Consider the following 17219-nt stretch of genomic DNA (forward strand, 5'->3'; position numbering starts at 1 on the left):
CTTATTTTCAAGTTATTGAAAACTATACTGCAATTTATTCTTTTAGAATTCCTTAGAATTTAAAGAAGTAGTAAAATTTCCTGTTTAGGGTTCTTTGCATAGTGAAACTTGAGAGTTTTCATCTATTATGATAAACAGTTTCATTTAGCGATGTAATACAGAGGAATCAAGCGAAGAACCCACAGTAACGTTAGATGGCATTAATGAACACGAAATGGCCGAAGTATTCTCGTCACTTTTCAGCCAATCACGTTGCTGAGGAATACATTTAGCTTCTGCAATGACGAAAAGAGAATCTTTTGTTTAGTGATTTAAAAAAAAAGATAGAACTAAACTGAGCAAAATTTAGCCCCAAATTTTAATATATAAAATACTTAAGAAAAGGGAAAGAATATAAGAAAAAGAAAAAAGAAGAAATCGTTTTTATACTTCAGAGAGAAATAAAAACAAATTTTTTAAATTTAAATGTTTTATTTTTCTTAATATCATTTAAATTAAACATTTGATTAGAATTTGTTTTACAAATATTAATAACATTCAATTGTTATTATTATTTAAGTAAGTGCATAGTTATTATTATTATGTGATACCTCCAGGGAGTCCATAGACTCATAGAGGGAGAGTGTGCCAACAGTATTGAACCACTGAATCCCTTCCAACTACTAACCGTCTCAAACTTGTTTTACTTTTTTGCATGGGCCATTAGTAGCAAAGGCTCTACCAATCGACCAATCTATTATATAATAATGTATATAATAATATATAATAATGCGTTCAGATAATTGAAAGTCATCTACATAATACACGTGATTCAAAATAATGCTTAAAATACCAGTTCAAGACTAGATGTACCCAACTAGTATTGTTGTTTAACATTCTTAACCTCATTATTTGTCATCACAATATTTTGGTAGAATGGTGATTGCAACTTTTTGTTTTCTGATTCTTGTTAGCTCTCAATTTCTTTTTTATTTTCCCACACCGGTTTCCATCTGTTTTTTTCATCTCGTTCATAAAATGAGCCATCCGGATCACTTCTGTATGTCGATATATGGCGGAATCCATGTACTGCGAATTCACGTTTAATGGTGGCAATATCGGTTTTGTAATACATTGGTTTTCGATAGTCAACCGCTGACCGGATCAGATCAGCCACGCGCCCTACGTCATTTTTATCCCTATAATCTTCAGTGAAACAGAGGACAACTCCATTTGTGGGGTTAACAGAAGTTTCGTCAACTATTGCTGTTGAACATACTGCATACCATATTAAATTATCGTTTACAAGTTTCACTATCTTTAACCAGCATCGGTCTAGTGCCGTCAGACCGTGTATATCCTTTACCGTTTTATTCAAAAACAGCATCCATTTTCCTTCTAAATCCTCATCGTTATGTTCCGATTCTTCTTCTTCTTCTTCTACTTCTTCCACTTCTTGCTTCTCCGCCTTCACTTGTTCCTTCTCTTCCTTCACCTCCTCCTCCTCCTCGTCTTCTTCACTTCCTTCTGATTCAAGATCAAGCATATAATCTTTACTATAGACATGGATGAAAGGCGTAGATATAATTTTACTTGGAATCCTTGAATAATTTATTTCGGTATTGCTTTCTATCATTTGAAAAGAACGTCTGAAAAAAATACAAAAATACAAAAAATTATGAAAATTTAATAAAATTGAAAAACATATTAAACATGAGTGAGTATCACATGAGAAATGTTAGGTGATTAGTTTTGTAAAAGACAAATATTTTTCCTTCATGAAAAATATGCAAGAGTTTACAATACGGTTGCCATCAAATTACTCATAGAAATTCAGTGTACGAATAGCTAAATTAATTGAGATAGAAGGTAATTAAACGTAAAAGAGTTATTGTGACCCAACAATGATTTTGCCTATCTAGCTATTGCCATACTCGCTTTTTATTCATCCATAAGAAAACGAAGACAGTGTAGTACAAGAAACATTAGAAGGGTTAGATTAGTAAATTTAGTGCAATTTGCAAATTTAGTGTAAATGCAAATAAATAAATAAATATATTCGTATATTTAAAAAACAAACACGTAAATGAATGACAGTTCACAACAGCTGTAATAATTGTGCTGCAATTATCTTCTACATTATCTAAAAGCTCAACTGCATCACAGTTATAAAGGCTGCAGTTGCTAACGTTCATCGCGAACTACTGTGAGTATGATTGTTAACGTAAATCGTGTATTGCATTTACTCTTCATGAGGAAGATGTTAATGAAGAGTACGAGCAAATTGGATTGTCATCATTACAGCATTACTTTATTTCCATACAAAACTTAAGACAAATGAGTTAGACCACTTCTTAAACTAATCATCGCCACATAAAATTATAATTCTCCATGAAATATCGTGAAATGTTAGTGGAATGTTGGTGAAGAAGACAAAAACTTAGTAAGTAGCGCTACTGTTAGACATCGGCACACTTATTAAATGAAATGAAGATGATATATGCTAAGTAGAACACTAATGATGAGAATGTAATTCTTTTGTCTAAATCGACATGAAATCTTTACTGATCAAACTTAATTTAATAGGACTTCTGAGGTTTGTTACAAAGTATGAAATAAAATTATGATTCTCAAAGGAAATATAGAGCGAAGAAGCTATAATTACTAAATATTACAGAATTTTTCGTTTCGAAGTAGTATATTATCCTCTTCTTCCAGTTCCAAGATAAAAAATATCTGAAGACAAAAATATTGGAATGATGTCGCTATGGTCTGATAAGGCTCAGATAGTAATCGTTTATGTTCTGTTGGTAGTAAATATCCCAAAGGCAAAGAATCTCAAACCCCTGGTTTTTTCTATGATGATGTGGAGGTTTTCGTGGATCTAAGATTTTTTATCATTGCATAAAATCTGGAGATTTTATGCAATGATAAAAAATCCACTTTAATGTTGTACCTATGAATCAAATTTACCACTTTGTCTTACGGTTTTGATAAAAGATAACTTGATTATATTCTTAAAATCTTGTTTAAGTAAAGGAGCTATTGATGTGTATTAAGAATTGATGATCTTCTTGGGTTCATAACCATGCCTCAGGTAGCTCAGTTCTTTATTCCTGTAAATGAAGTACTGGACATCTCGTATGGTCTAACCTGTAATGTTTTAATCATGCATATCTTGTGGCATTTGCTGTACAGGCCAGACGGAAAGGTTTGGGGAAATCCGCATGTCTGAACCCGTAAAAGACGAAAAAAGAAGTTAGCATAAATCCGATTTGGCATCCCATGCAACACATATCATCAAGTAGTTTGGCAATAAACAGAAATGCCTTATACTGATTATAATTGTTTTACAAGATACTTCAAGAAGACAGATGAAATCCAATTCTCACACAAATGTTACAAAAATCAATGCTTAATTCCACACCAAATTTGATCTGCTTTCATTAAAAACGTAACATCAGCAACTAGCATTGTTCCAACACGTATTCAGTAATTAATTTAACTTTTTTTTATCTAGATATTTATTCATATGTACCACTTGGGAATTTCTGATGACATCTAGCATGTGTAATCAATTGTTTCTTGCCTTTATCTTTTTTTTTTTTTGTATAAATTTTGATTGTACTCCTCAGGATGTGCTCTGATGACTTACGATAATTAGAACCTTTAGGATTATATTTCTTTAATTTATTAAACTCGTTAATCGTATAAAAACAGGTGGTCTCAATACCTAAGTTACCTGCAGAACTGCTAAACTAAACTAAACTAAACTAGAGAAACTTACGTATTCATATTAAAGTAGATTAATGCCTAAAACTTAATACACCGTATTTCAAAGTAGATTATGCATTATTCTTTTCTTTTTACCATTCACTTTCACGTCATGATAAAAATAACGGAAATGTTTTTTGTTGACCTGTTATTCCAAAAGCAAAACTCTATTCTGTTATTTTAACATCAAATTTATATTCTGTATTTGATGAATTTTTACCTAATGACATCAATCGAGATTCTTAGGTCAAAATTGTTCAAATTAAATTCGTAATATAATTTTGTTTCCTCTTAAAAATCTTCTTTAATGGTTCATTGAAATAAAATTTAATAGGAATTGTTTTGGAGCGCAAAAATTATATTGTTAAAACTGTTATATTATTTTATTTTTTCCTTTGAAACAAATTGCTTTTATTTAAGTATACAAACAATTACTTTAAATCTGGCATATGACATATTATTCCATAACGTTTAAATATATTTTATGCATACCGTACAGATATCCATCTGTTTTGCTCATCTCGCTCATAAAAGGAGCCATCTGGATCACTTCTGTATATTGATTGGTCGTTGTATTCATACACTCTGAATGGACGTTTAAGAGTAGCAACTGTGGTTGTGTAATACATAGAACTTCGATAGTCAACCACTGACCAGAGAAGATCAGCCAAACGTCGTATGTAATGTGTATTCGAATAGTCCCGAGTGAAACACTGGATAACTCCGCTTGTAGGATTGGTTGTAGTTTCGTTGTTTATTGCAGTGGAACATTTCGCATACCACATGGCATTATCCTTTACAAGTTTCACTATCTTGAACCACATTCGATCAAGTGCTGTTAGACCATCTTTATCCTTTATCGTTTTATTCAAAAAAAGCATCCATTTTCCTTCGGTAACATCCTCTAAATCCTTATCGATATATACCATTCCCATTTGTTCCGCTTTCTGTTCATGTTCCTCCACATGCTTCTGTTCTTTCTCCTCCACCTGTTTATCTTCTTCCCCGTGGACCTGTTCCTTGTCTTCTTGCTGATCTTCAACTTTATGCCAGAGTGCATAATCTTTACTATATACCTGGATAAAAAACTGAGTTGTAATTCTACTTGGGATCATTAAATCATTTATTCCGGTTTTGCTTTCGGCCATGTGGAAAGAATATCTGCAAAAGAAATATCAGCAGATTAATACTTTATAAAAGACGGTTGTTTGTTCTTTGTAAAGAATATATTGTCATCAAATTAATTATACCCTCATTCAAAATTAACGTAATTATTAGAGAAGATATGGTGATTTATTTTAAAATAGAATTATTTATCATTATTTTCTCTATCTCTCTATGTATTATTCGCCTTGGATTCATCCATGGGAAAGCAAAGGCATTAGAAAATACGTGTAAATTTTTATTTTAATGAGAAGCAATATATTAAAAAATTGAAACGAATAACATCTCATAACAGGTATCACATGGCACAGCAAGACCAGTTTTTTCATAATTCGATCAAGAACTGTGTTTGCATCATTTAGAAGCTCACTCACCTGCTACGACTATCGACAAAATAATGAGAGTGCCAATGCACCGCCTAAAAGGTGGGGTGTGAATGGATTATTCTTTAAAGGTATTATCATAAAACCGAGTTAGTATCTTTAAAAATTGTTGCGTAATCTCAAGACAAAATGATATGTAAAGTAGAAACCGGAAATTCAAAGACTGTTTAAGGTATATAAGAAAACTCAGGACACTACTTGAATTTATTATTGCTAAGAATTATAAGACAGTTATGTTAAATGTTAAAATTTGAATGTAAAGTTACTGTCATCCTCTGGACATAGCCAAATCGATCTGTTAGTGAACAACAATTTCAAAGTGCATCATCCTAAGGGGTGGGGGGATATTTTGTGTAAAACATGCTTGCTGTACTTTTAACATATGAAAAGAAATATGGTAAGTATAATTTCGATGAAACATTAGTTCTTTGTTTGTATCGATCGAAGTGTAACCTGTTGCTCAAATAGAACTCAGTAAGTTCTATTTGGTGATAGACTACAAATAATAGAGTTGAAGTGCAGAAACATTTCTATCATATTGGAGAGAGCAATTTCATAAATTAAAACACCCCAAAGGGGTTTTCATTTATTTTCATACTCCTTTTCAAAAGGAATCTAAAGAACGTAGACGTGATGATTTTTACAAATATTTAGTTAGATTGTTAGATTAGATTCAATAATTCATAATGTATTATATTATATCTGTCTTGAAATATGACAAAGAGATATCTCTCTACGGAATATGCTGTTCATGCGTACGTAACTGTCTCAACTGGAAAGTACAAAATACATCTGCAAAAAAAAAAAAACGGACATATATAGCTAAATAAAAGCGGTAATTACAGCCTCAAGTAAACCAATCAATTAAAAATAAACAACAGACAAGCCAACAAATAAAGGGAAAATGGCAAAATATCTTCAAGGGGAAAAAAAGAATTCGCAAGGAAAAAAACAAATAAGGGAAGAAAAAGCAAAGATCTCACCAAAAATACTGAAGAACTATGAAGATAAAGGAAGTTATTGTTAAGTAATAAGTCGCCAAAAATAAAAATGAAAGTGAATTCCCTGAATGCAATTTTTCTTCTTCTTCTTGGCTTCACGTATTAAACAACTGTTTGCCTGAAACGTTTTCAAAGGTTTAAAAAGACTTCTGCCCATATCTCCTCTTAGGTCTTCCTCTTGATCGGTGTCCCTTTGGTTTATATTTCCAAGTAATATTTGGCCATCTGTCCTTATTCATTCTTTCTATATGTTTTTTTACAGTTCTTTCTATAGTTTTGATGTCTTCTGTTATATTAATTATGGATAATTGTTTATTTTTTGTGCCATATTTCAGAATTGGTTTGGCTATTGTTTTATATAGTTTTATTTGGGTTGTTTTAAACATCTGTTTACTGAAGTGACTGTTCAAAGTTCCAATGACTGCTAGGAATTTTTGCTTTTTATATGCAATCTCGATTTCTCCATTGGGGCTTATGTAATTTCCTAGATATTTAATTTGTTCACTTGTAACTATTACATCGAAATGCTATTGATTTCGTTTTATTTATTGCGATTTTCATGTCATACTATTTTATTGTTTAGTTCAATACGTGTAGATTTTTCTGTAATTGGTCTTTATTTTCAACAAATTAACTTGATCGTCAGCATACAAAAGGCTGGTTAATTCGTTATTTCCTATTTTAATTCCTATGTCATTTTGTCTTTCCCCCATTCTTTTGGAATTTTTTCCATATATATATATGTATATATATATATATATATGTGTGTGTGTGTGTGTGTGTGTGTGTGTGTGTGTGTGTGTGTGTGTGTGTGTGTGTGTGTGTGTGTGTGTGTGTGTGTGTGTGTGTGTCCAGTCCACAGTATGTTGGCGGCCTTCATCTGAGTTGACAGAAAAGAGAACGTGGCTAGAGAGAGCGCTGGCTCTAGTCCTGTTGTAGGAAATATCTCTACGGTGTTCTTCCATACGTAAAAGGATGGATTTAGCAGTTTGGCCGTAGTATGGCTTTTCACAATCACATAAAGATGAAGGCCGCCAACACATTGTGGACTGGACAAAAACTTCTAATATCCATATGTGCTATGATGAACTTGAAAGAAAGAATGTCGAATCTAGAGAATTACCTTAGATTCTTCCCATATCAACAACAGTCTAAGTTTCCATATCTCTGACGCACACATTGGCTCTGTTCAATACTGACGCACTCGTGACAGCACGTAGTAAACTTCTATTTGTAACTCAAGCTCGTATTACTGTTTTCAAAATGTACTACTGTCTTTTGTACTAGTACTGTTAATGCAATTTTTAAGTCTCTGTTATTTTTAGAATATTTCTTTGATTGTGATACCTGAAAAAGTTGATCCATTCAACGAAATCAGTGAACTAGTAGTTCATTTTGTGTGTGTATATATATATATATATATATATATATATATATATAAAGAGTATTGGTGATAATCCACTTCCTTGGATGAAACCTGTAGTGGTTTTAATTTTTTTCGGTTGTTTCATTATTAATTTTAATTTTAATATAGCTTTCTTTCATTATATTTGTTATTGATTTTGTGGTTTGAGATGAAGCTTTAAATTCATATACTATATTGATTCATTTTGTGCTATTCATTTGATCATATTCTTTCTCATAATCTAACAAGGATATATATATATATATATATCCTTATAGTCCTTATAAGGATATATATATATCCTTATAGTCCTTATAAGGACTGACTTAAAGGGGCGAAGCAAGAATGCTTTTCGTTATCTGTAGAGGACAGTGTAGGGATAAGGTGTTATTGAGCAATTAAAACTCTGATCATGGCAGGAGGGTAACAGCAATAGCCGAGCCTCAGTTAGCACATTATTGGCTACAGCATTGCCATCCATTACCCTCCAAGGGTATTGGATTAAATGAATCAATCAACGCATCTCACGGTCGATTGATTCCCCCGTCCGATATTATATATATATAAATTCAGGATAATATATATTAAGGATACCAAGTCATTTTATAAACTTGGTTTTTTTTACTCCTTTTCCCAAGTAAGCAAAATAGTTAAGTTTGCGCCTGAACGTAGTTCAAATCTAAAGGTAGTGCAACACCATCTCCTTTAGACTTGAACTAAGTTCAGGCGCAAACGTAACTATTTTGCTTACTTGGGAAAAGGAGAAAAAAAAACCAAGTTTATAAAATTACTTGGTATCCTTAATATATATATATATATATATATATATTAAGTTGCGTCCACTTCTTAAACACATGTGAGAGTCCGTTTTTTGAGAGTTCTTTCAAAACCGCCTCCGCAGCTTTTACACATGCTTTCTTGAGCTGAGGAAACAGCCAGAAATCGCACCGTGCGAGATCAGGACTGTATGGAGGGTGTGGTAGGATATCTGTGTTGTTCTTCTGCAAAATGTCCACTACACAACCAGCAATATGTGCCTTGCATTATCGTGGTGCAATAAGAAGCCATTCTTCAGCAATGGCCGCTTCCTTTTGATGTGCTTGATGATAATCGCTGCTGTGTTGATCATTGTATTTGTGATGGACGTTGAAGATCTTCCCTTACGTTCAAGATATTTCACATTTTGCCTTCCTTCCTTAAAAGTTTTATGCCAGCGAAAAACACTTGCCCTCGACATTGCTTCATCGTGGAAAGCTTCGCGTATCATGTTAAAAGTGTCCAATGCCGATTTTTGCAAACGCACACAAAATTTAATCGCATAACGCTGTTCCAAGGACGCTTCCATTTCGAAGACTGGTCGCACCTCGTAGGCGCGCCGATGAGCAGTTGCGTTTAGTCACGTGACACTCTGGCACATCAGCCCGTATACGCCATCTATCAATCTCTTTTGTTAATACATACAGCAACGTTTCTTTATTCCACAGAAATTAATATTCTGATGAGTAGTTTCGCCACAGTAAAATTAGTCCTTACTTATTGAACAGCCTACGTATGTTGGCAGATTAAATTCCATTCTATTTTCTATAATTTGTTTGAGATTAAATGTGGTGTAAACTTGGAGCAGAGCTAATGCGATCAAGCTAGTCCCCAGGTGGCGGATAGAGGAATGGCCATCAGAAATGATGGCTGGCTGCGAATCCCCAATAAGCAGTCCCGGACCAAAGCGGGCATGTCGGGAAGCTCTAAGATGGCAGCCCCATTACCAGACTAGGCTACGGTTAGTTGGTAACCAGCCCAGATGACAAATATTTTTACTCGTAAATTTCAAGGGAATAAACACCGAATAGCCCAAACGGATAACGAAACGGAAGGTGAAAAAATGGACTATGAACTGGATTTGGATCGGAACAAACTTATCAAAGAAATACAAAAAAGCTCTAACAGAAATGAAGATAGAAATAGCAGTAATTTCAGAAAACAAAGAAATACCAAAAGACTCTACAGAACTTCAGGACTACAGTTTAATATACAGTGGCGTACCCAACGAAAAACGAGCAGCCGCAGATATAAGCCTTCATGATCAGGAATAAATGGAAAGACAAAATTGAATCATATTCATATAACTGGATCTCTGAAAGAATAACAACGGCTATACGTAAATTAAATAAGAAATTTATTACAATCATAGGAACATACGCACCAGAAGAAAGAAAAAAATCTGAAACAGAAGAATTCCATAAAAACCTCCAAAACGTAATTCAGAACACAAATAAACTAGATTACTTAATCATTGCAGGCGATTTCAATTCTAGAATGTTATCAAATACATTTAAACATTTAATAGGTAATCAAGGAGAAAACAGCACAAATTACAATGGAAGAAAACTCAGGGAATTTTTGGCATATAATAGTTTGAAAATTCCAACAGCGTCTTTAAACATAAAGATATACATAAATATACATGGGAAGCCAGAGGATAAAAGCATTATTGACTATATAATAGTGGGTGAAAAACTCAAGAAATTGGTAAGAAATTGCGGAGTATACGGAGGATGCAATATTGACTCATATCACCATTTATTAATCAGTACTATAAGATTCCTGAAATCAATAAACTGATAAACAGAAACATCGTGTGAATGACAACACTGTATTAATTAAAGGATTCTTAGAAAATAACTGTCTTAAAGACTGGAATTATCTGCTGGAAAAAGAAGCATCAATAAATTGAAAGTAAAATAACACACAGCAGAGACAAAATTTTAAAGACATTAATTTTCATAAGAACGAGTGTTTTAACTCCAATTAACCTTCTTGTACGACTTAAGGCTGTTCTTGGCTTATTTGTCAAAACCAGAAATTGAGAATAAAAATACGATAAAAACGCAAAACTGCTGGCGAAATTTGAGTTTTGAGTCTAAATTTTGCTCTTTAATCCGTGAAAGTAAGTTTTGTAGAATTATTTTGCTCGGATGCTTAATAAAGCTAATTCTCTTAAAATGATTGTACTTTTTTTTCCTTTTTTCTTTTTTGTTTTCTTTCTTTCTTTTCTTTTTTTTTTTTTTTTGAATGCGGATAAATATAGCTGTATGTACGCTATTATTTCGGACAAATATCTGTATTCCACTTGGCAAATTTTACGAAGAGCACCAGCAATAGATTTTGCCACTTCTTTTAGCAATTCTAATGAAGAATTGCAGATTTCAGCTGCATCCCGTGCTTTTGATCTGAGAATTGCACTTTCTGCTTCCTTTGGTATTCTGTAAGTTACAATTCTCTGTTATCACTAGATCAATTCTTGCACCATCTACTTATATTTGAATAATTTACTTGAATATTCAGATCATATTTTCAATACACTTTCGTAATCACCAATATTTTTTATTCCATTCTTATTCTCCATAATCAAATTTTATGAGTAAAATTCTGGTAAGTTTCCTAATTATTTCGTGTACTTTCCCATGATTATTTTTTGAAGACTATCCTCCGTTTCTTAATATTCTTTTGAAAACCAAATATTTTTGCAGATTTCTTCTCCTTTTTATAAACTGTCTGCTCGTATATTTATGATGTTCATTTTTGACCCCATTTTCCAAATCGGATTCAGCCTTTTACGATGATATGATCACAGTGTAATAATATTTCTTGAATAATATAAGGCTTTTTTTGATAAAGCGATGTATTGCTAGAATATTTTCAAGATACTTCAATGGTTCGGAGAGGTCGAAAGCAATATTCGTTAAAAGCACTTCCATCTTCTTGTTTTTCGTTCAGGTATTCGTCGTAATTTCAATATTAATGTTGTTATGACTAAATTATAGTAACGTCTAATATCAGCACCTGGAAAGGATCTAATTCTTGACGAATGTATACAGATTTAATATATATATATATATATATATATATATATATATATATATATATATATATATAATCAATAGCAAATCAATAGCATATCAATAACAAAATCAATAGCATATCAAGGGAAAGAAATTAAAAGATGCAAACTAGTTATCCAGAACAAAGTAATAGAACAAGTGAACAAATTTAAACATCTAGGAAATTACATATGCCTGAATGGAGAAATCGACATTGCACATAAAAAACAAAAATTCCTAGCAGTTATTGGAACTTTGAACATACACTTCAACAAACTGATGTCTGGAACAAACCAAATAAACATATATAAAACAATATCCAAGCCAATTTTCAAATATGGCATTGAAACATGGACTTGGGGAGAACGAGATAAGAGACAAGCGGAAGCTGCAAAAATGAAGTTCCTAAGACCACTCGCAGGCTATAAAAGAGTAGACAAGATAAGAAATGAAGAAATAAGAAAAAACATTTATCCATAATTAACATAACAGAAGACATCACAAACTATAGAAAGAACTGTAAAAAACACATAATAAGAATGAATGAGGGCAGATGGCTAAATTATGCCTGAAATATAATCCAAAGGGACACCGATCAAGAGGAAGACCCAGGAGGAGATAGGCAGAAGACCTTTTAAACCATTGAAAATGTTACAGGCAAACAGTTGCCTAATACGCGAAACCCAAGAGAAGAACATATACATTCACGTTCTGCGTTCATCCATCTGAGAATGTCCAAGTTTTTGTGAACTTTTTTAATGGAAAATGCATGCGTTGGTTATGATGGGATCACGCTAAGAAAAAAATTGATAGAATTTTCTTCCTAATCTTCTTTACCAACTAGTTAGTGAACGTGCTCTCCTCCTCGAACTCATCTCTTTAAAGGGAAGAGTTCGAATAGCACCATACGGGTCAGGTGTTTCTTAATGTCTTTAGGTGGTAGTTGATTTTTACTTCCAAGAGAAACACTACAACATCATTACTTTAAGTAACTACAACATCATACTTATTGGAGGACTGAAGTGGCTTGAAAAAATTCCAATTTTGGAACTTTTCTAAGACACTTTAGGCCTCCATCTATCTAAATAATTAAATAATCTTTAAAATCAAATGAATTAAACAAGAAATAATAAAAACAATATTTGATCCACCCGCGGTACTATTTTTCACTTCTGTTCACGAAGGCTTTAAGGATTTCGAGCGTGTAAGTAAGTTGTATTGGAGTGCTGCTTTATTTCTCCTCCTTGAATAAAAAGTAAAATATATCTTCCTGTTCTTTTTTTTTCATTTCGTTCCCTTGCACTATTAGAAAACCTTTCTTGGGTGTTTCATTAATCACGTTATATATTTGGTCATAGTAAGTCAAATTCAATGATTCATTATATGAGTTTTTGATATACTTTTATTATAGATATATTTATTGTTTAATTATTTAAGTTTACTACTGTATCCTATTCACGTATAGACGAAGTCCTTTGGTAGGAAAGACCTGGGTTCGATTCCAGTCCGTGAAGTGAGGAACCTTTATCTGGTTTCCTTCAACTAAAGGTGAGTTAGCCGGTCTCATACGGAGGTAGGTTTTTTTTTTCAAAGGGAGTAGCGAAGTCCCAGAATACTTGGAAAGAGCGCATAAGTGCCTGTTAAGACCCCTGATAGGATACGACTGTATCCTATTCAGAAGTTTAAAAGCTAGGATCCAGTACTTACTATTCATTCAGATTAGGAAACCAGTTCTCTCTTGTCCTCTATCACGAGTGCCTAGTAAACAAAGTGATTCCCTTCATTTGTTACTTCTCCAGATCAAGGCAATCTTCTGTCAATTTTACCATGACAGACTATTCATGGCGATCAGCTTTCAGTTGTAATAAGTAAAGGTAGCCACTTTGGTATAATAACTTAATCTTTCATGTTCCTATCATAAATCTTTTTCTTAGTCTAAATTGGAATTTCAATATCTTTATATTCTTAGACGTGTCTTTGTTAGTAAATACGACAATAACAACGTTCTTATCCAAGAATTAAGACTAATGCTGAAATCAAAGAAAATCTTCTTACTGAAAAAAAAGCATACATGAGATATGAAGAAATTCCAACCACTCAGTCTTATTTTTTATACGAGTTGTTCAAAACAGATTCTCAGGCTAACTGAGGGCAAATTAAGTCATATGAGTAAAAACGATTTTTGAAACGCATTTCAACAACAGTCAATTTTTAACAATACATAAAGTTATTGAAAAATGTAATGAATATAAAATATCTGTTAGCATTATTTTAATAATCTAACAGATAGAAACTTTTTAGCAGGAAACGTTTAGTGCTTTGCTAATCTACACCAGTTCAGTTTTAATATTTGAAGAATATCTGAAGAATCAATTGGCTCAGTAGATTCTGGCAGTGACTTGCCTTAGTGTTGCATGAAGTCGGAAGGAATAAAAACATCGTAACCATCATGTTACAACTAGTGGCTTCTATTTAACTATCTACGTTTCAATTTTTCGATAAAAACAAACATTTGGTTTACAAACATTGAAATGCATCTCCCACCTAAAGCTAATTACAAACATTTGGATGTTTGTAATTGGTTTTAGGTGGGAGATGAATTTCATTGCCCGGTGTGAGAGCGGGCAATGAAAACAAAATAGAAAACAAAATCCTTAGCCCACTCACATACAAAATGTACTATCTATTTGTTTGCAAATAGCCTTTTGTGGATGGAAGCAACAGTAAAAAAAACTGATAACCTACCATAAGAACAATGTCTCCTCATTGCTTAGATCTTCCAGTACCTGGCCCACTATGAACCCAGGATTACTGTAGCTGACGAATGTTTAGCATTCTTCTTATGAAGTAAACGAGAAGACAGAATAAAGAGTTGAAAGTGTTTATGAAGTAATCTAACAAGCGTAATTTGAGTGAATAGAAACGTTCCACTGGTCGTTGTTTCGAGTATGGAAAAATATCTAAATCTATATGGCCAGTATATTATCTCTGCAAAAACTTTTCATGTGTGATTCTGCTCAGTTTGTTTATTTTGTGGGATGAAAAAATCTGAGGGTCTGGGAGGGAAAAACCTTTCACGTCTGCACCAGACTGCAGACTGGATAACTCACCTCCAACAGAAAAACGTTATCAATTCTAATTTCAAAATTTGAAACGAACTATAACATTTGCTGTTGTTGTTGTTGTTTCGAAGTAGATGAGCTTTTCAGAGAAGTGAGTGAAGATCATGAAGATCATTTTCTTCCTTTGTAGACATTGCAAAATAAATAAAATAACTTTTCAAAGAAGGGTTATTGGATAATGCAAAAAAAATAAAATAAAAATCTTCCATAGCACTCGTACCTTCAATAAATATGAGGCAACTTTTGAAAATACGTCCACGTTGATAGAAATAGAAAGAAGACTGAGGAGGGAATAATGAAGTACAACGAACACTATTGAAATATCTATCGCTATTTAATGGTAACTGAATTATTGCTGGTTACGCAAGGAGGATTTATTTATTTATATGATCATTTCACGTGTAAATTGCAACTCATTAGCTGCAATAATTTTGTCCAAGTTTAGGACATAAATAGACATGTGTATCTAACTTCATGATTTCCAAGCCGTTGAACATAAATTTAAGGTAGCCACACTATTGCAAGAGCCAGGATTAGTGGAGAATTAAATGATGAAGAATTCGACTCCGTTAAATAGAACAGAAAATCTGAGAGTCGCTGAAAGATATTATTTAAGGCTTTCTAGAAACAACAGAGATCTTCGAATAATTATTTCTAAACATAATAAGAAAATAATAAGTACTTAACTTATAATCAAGTACTACGAATGGAACCAGGATCTCTCCCTCTCCAAGATTCACTTCCTTTAGTTTTACTCGGACATGTGGTATTCTCCTTCTTTAAATATGTAGCAAAGAAACCATAGAAAATGGAATACTCGTATGATTCTTTTTCTAGTATGAACTTAAATTCGCACTAAAAAAATCATCAGAAGATATTTCCTTACTAGACAAGATGGATATAATTTCGAATTCAAAACAAATTCATAACCTGCTACTTCTATGAAAGACAAACTCTCACTTCTGAAGCTACCTGTCGTATATTAAGGATCATGTTCGTGCAACTTGTCATATTATGAAAATCAGGAAGAATTGATTATCTCCGAACATCAAGCCGACATTCGGCTTATGGAACCTCATAAATTTAGCTTCACAAATGTAGATTCCAATTTACGCAGGCAGTTTGTTTATTCAAATTGCTTATTGTTGTTGACTGTTTATACTGATGATTTCTTACGATACGTAAAACAAAATATCTGCATAATACATTTAATTTTCATACACCTGTGATTCTATAGTTATGGATACTCCACAGGTCTCATTATACAAAAAAATTCTCTGTAGTAGAGAGTCAAGTCTGTAGTGGATCACTTCTGAGTTTAAAATATATTTCTATCTAACCTCACTCACAAACATGCGCATAGCAGGATTTGAACCTACTGCTTAGAGAAGAAACATTAACCATTCATTTAAAGAGGTCAGAATACTTTTGACAAGCACTGCAGTTTTTGTTGTCACAAACTCTACTATTTTAGTTTTAAAATACTATTAGCTCAAATAGTTATAATCAACTTAAAAAAACCTAATTCACTAGTGAACTATCTTTAATGGTTACGTAAATGCTGATCTTATAAACAAATTGTCTTCAAAGTAATAGAATAGAAAAAAATACTTATCTGTAATAATTAAAGGAAACAGACTGCAGTAAGCAATTTCCCCTCTCTTTTTAATACAATATAATTGCTTATAAAATGCATGTTTAAAATTAGCTCCATGGGTTTCTTAAATTAAAAATGAGGAATGATGTGGGCGAATTACCTGACAAGGAACTAAAAACTATTCGATATTAGTCTTATCCAGTGTTCAGAAGTAAAATGAGTTCACTTCAAAATCAACAATTGACTGCCGCACCATTAAATAGAAAGGAAAATGATGCAATTCCGAAACTAAAATTAAGTGATGGCGTAGGCAGGAACGATTTGTTTAATCACTTCAAAGTCTACAACTGATATCACAGTTCGTTGATAACTCCTAAGTAACTTGAGGAATATTAGTAAATGTAGAAAAATAACAGGTCTTATCTCATCTCACATGGTCTTCAGCGTGGCATGTCACTACAATGTAACTGGTGTCATAGAAACGTGATCAATACTTATGAAAGGGCAGTTTTATTCTACACATGCGTCTACTGAATTAGAAACCTTTATGGAGATATACGTAAATGTCACTTAAGTAAGGTATATACAAAATAGTTCATCACATTTCACCACGTGGTTTAATTAGGTATTTAAGTATTATTAATCTTCAACAGTCAACAGTGTTCATCGCATTAGGAAAACAAGGATATTTGGAATTCGATAAAGGCCTTATTAAGGGTGCCCGTCTGGCTGTAACTGCGATTTTGAAAACAGCACAGCTCATTATTTTTCTCAAAAGTCGAGATCCCGGATCTTTAATCGCTGCAAAAATAACCCACATTTCTTTTCTAAGAGGCGTGAGTGTGGTCCTAATACAGTCTGTCAGGGAAACAGATCACGGTCGTCTGAGAAGGCCTGTACCGACAAACAGAACTGT

General features: G+C 32.9%; 1 protein-coding gene across 1 annotated transcript; it reads right to left on the reverse strand.

Moving 5' to 3' along the window:
* Positions 1 to 577: 577 nt before the first annotated feature.
* On the reverse strand, positions 578 to 16575 carry LOC150106563 (uncharacterized). Its single transcript, XM_090392532.1, has 3 exons — positions 16464 to 16575; positions 4246 to 4914; positions 578 to 1628 (listed from the first exon to the last, which is right to left on the reverse strand). Exons 2-3 carry the CDS (start codon positions 4899 to 4901, stop codon positions 950 to 952), a joined length of 1335 nt encoding a protein of 444 aa, XP_090248658.1. The 5' UTR covers positions 4902 to 4914; positions 16464 to 16575; the 3' UTR covers positions 578 to 949.
* Between the last annotated feature and the right edge of the window lie 644 nt (positions 16576 to 17219).

This window comes from Typopeltis vanoorti, chromosome 5 (assembly GCF_054136105.1).
Source record: "Typopeltis vanoorti isolate ZY-2024b chromosome 5, IOZ_Tvanoo_1.0, whole genome shotgun sequence".
NCBI lineage: Eukaryota > Metazoa > Arthropoda > Arachnida > Uropygi > Thelyphonidae > Typopeltis > Typopeltis vanoorti.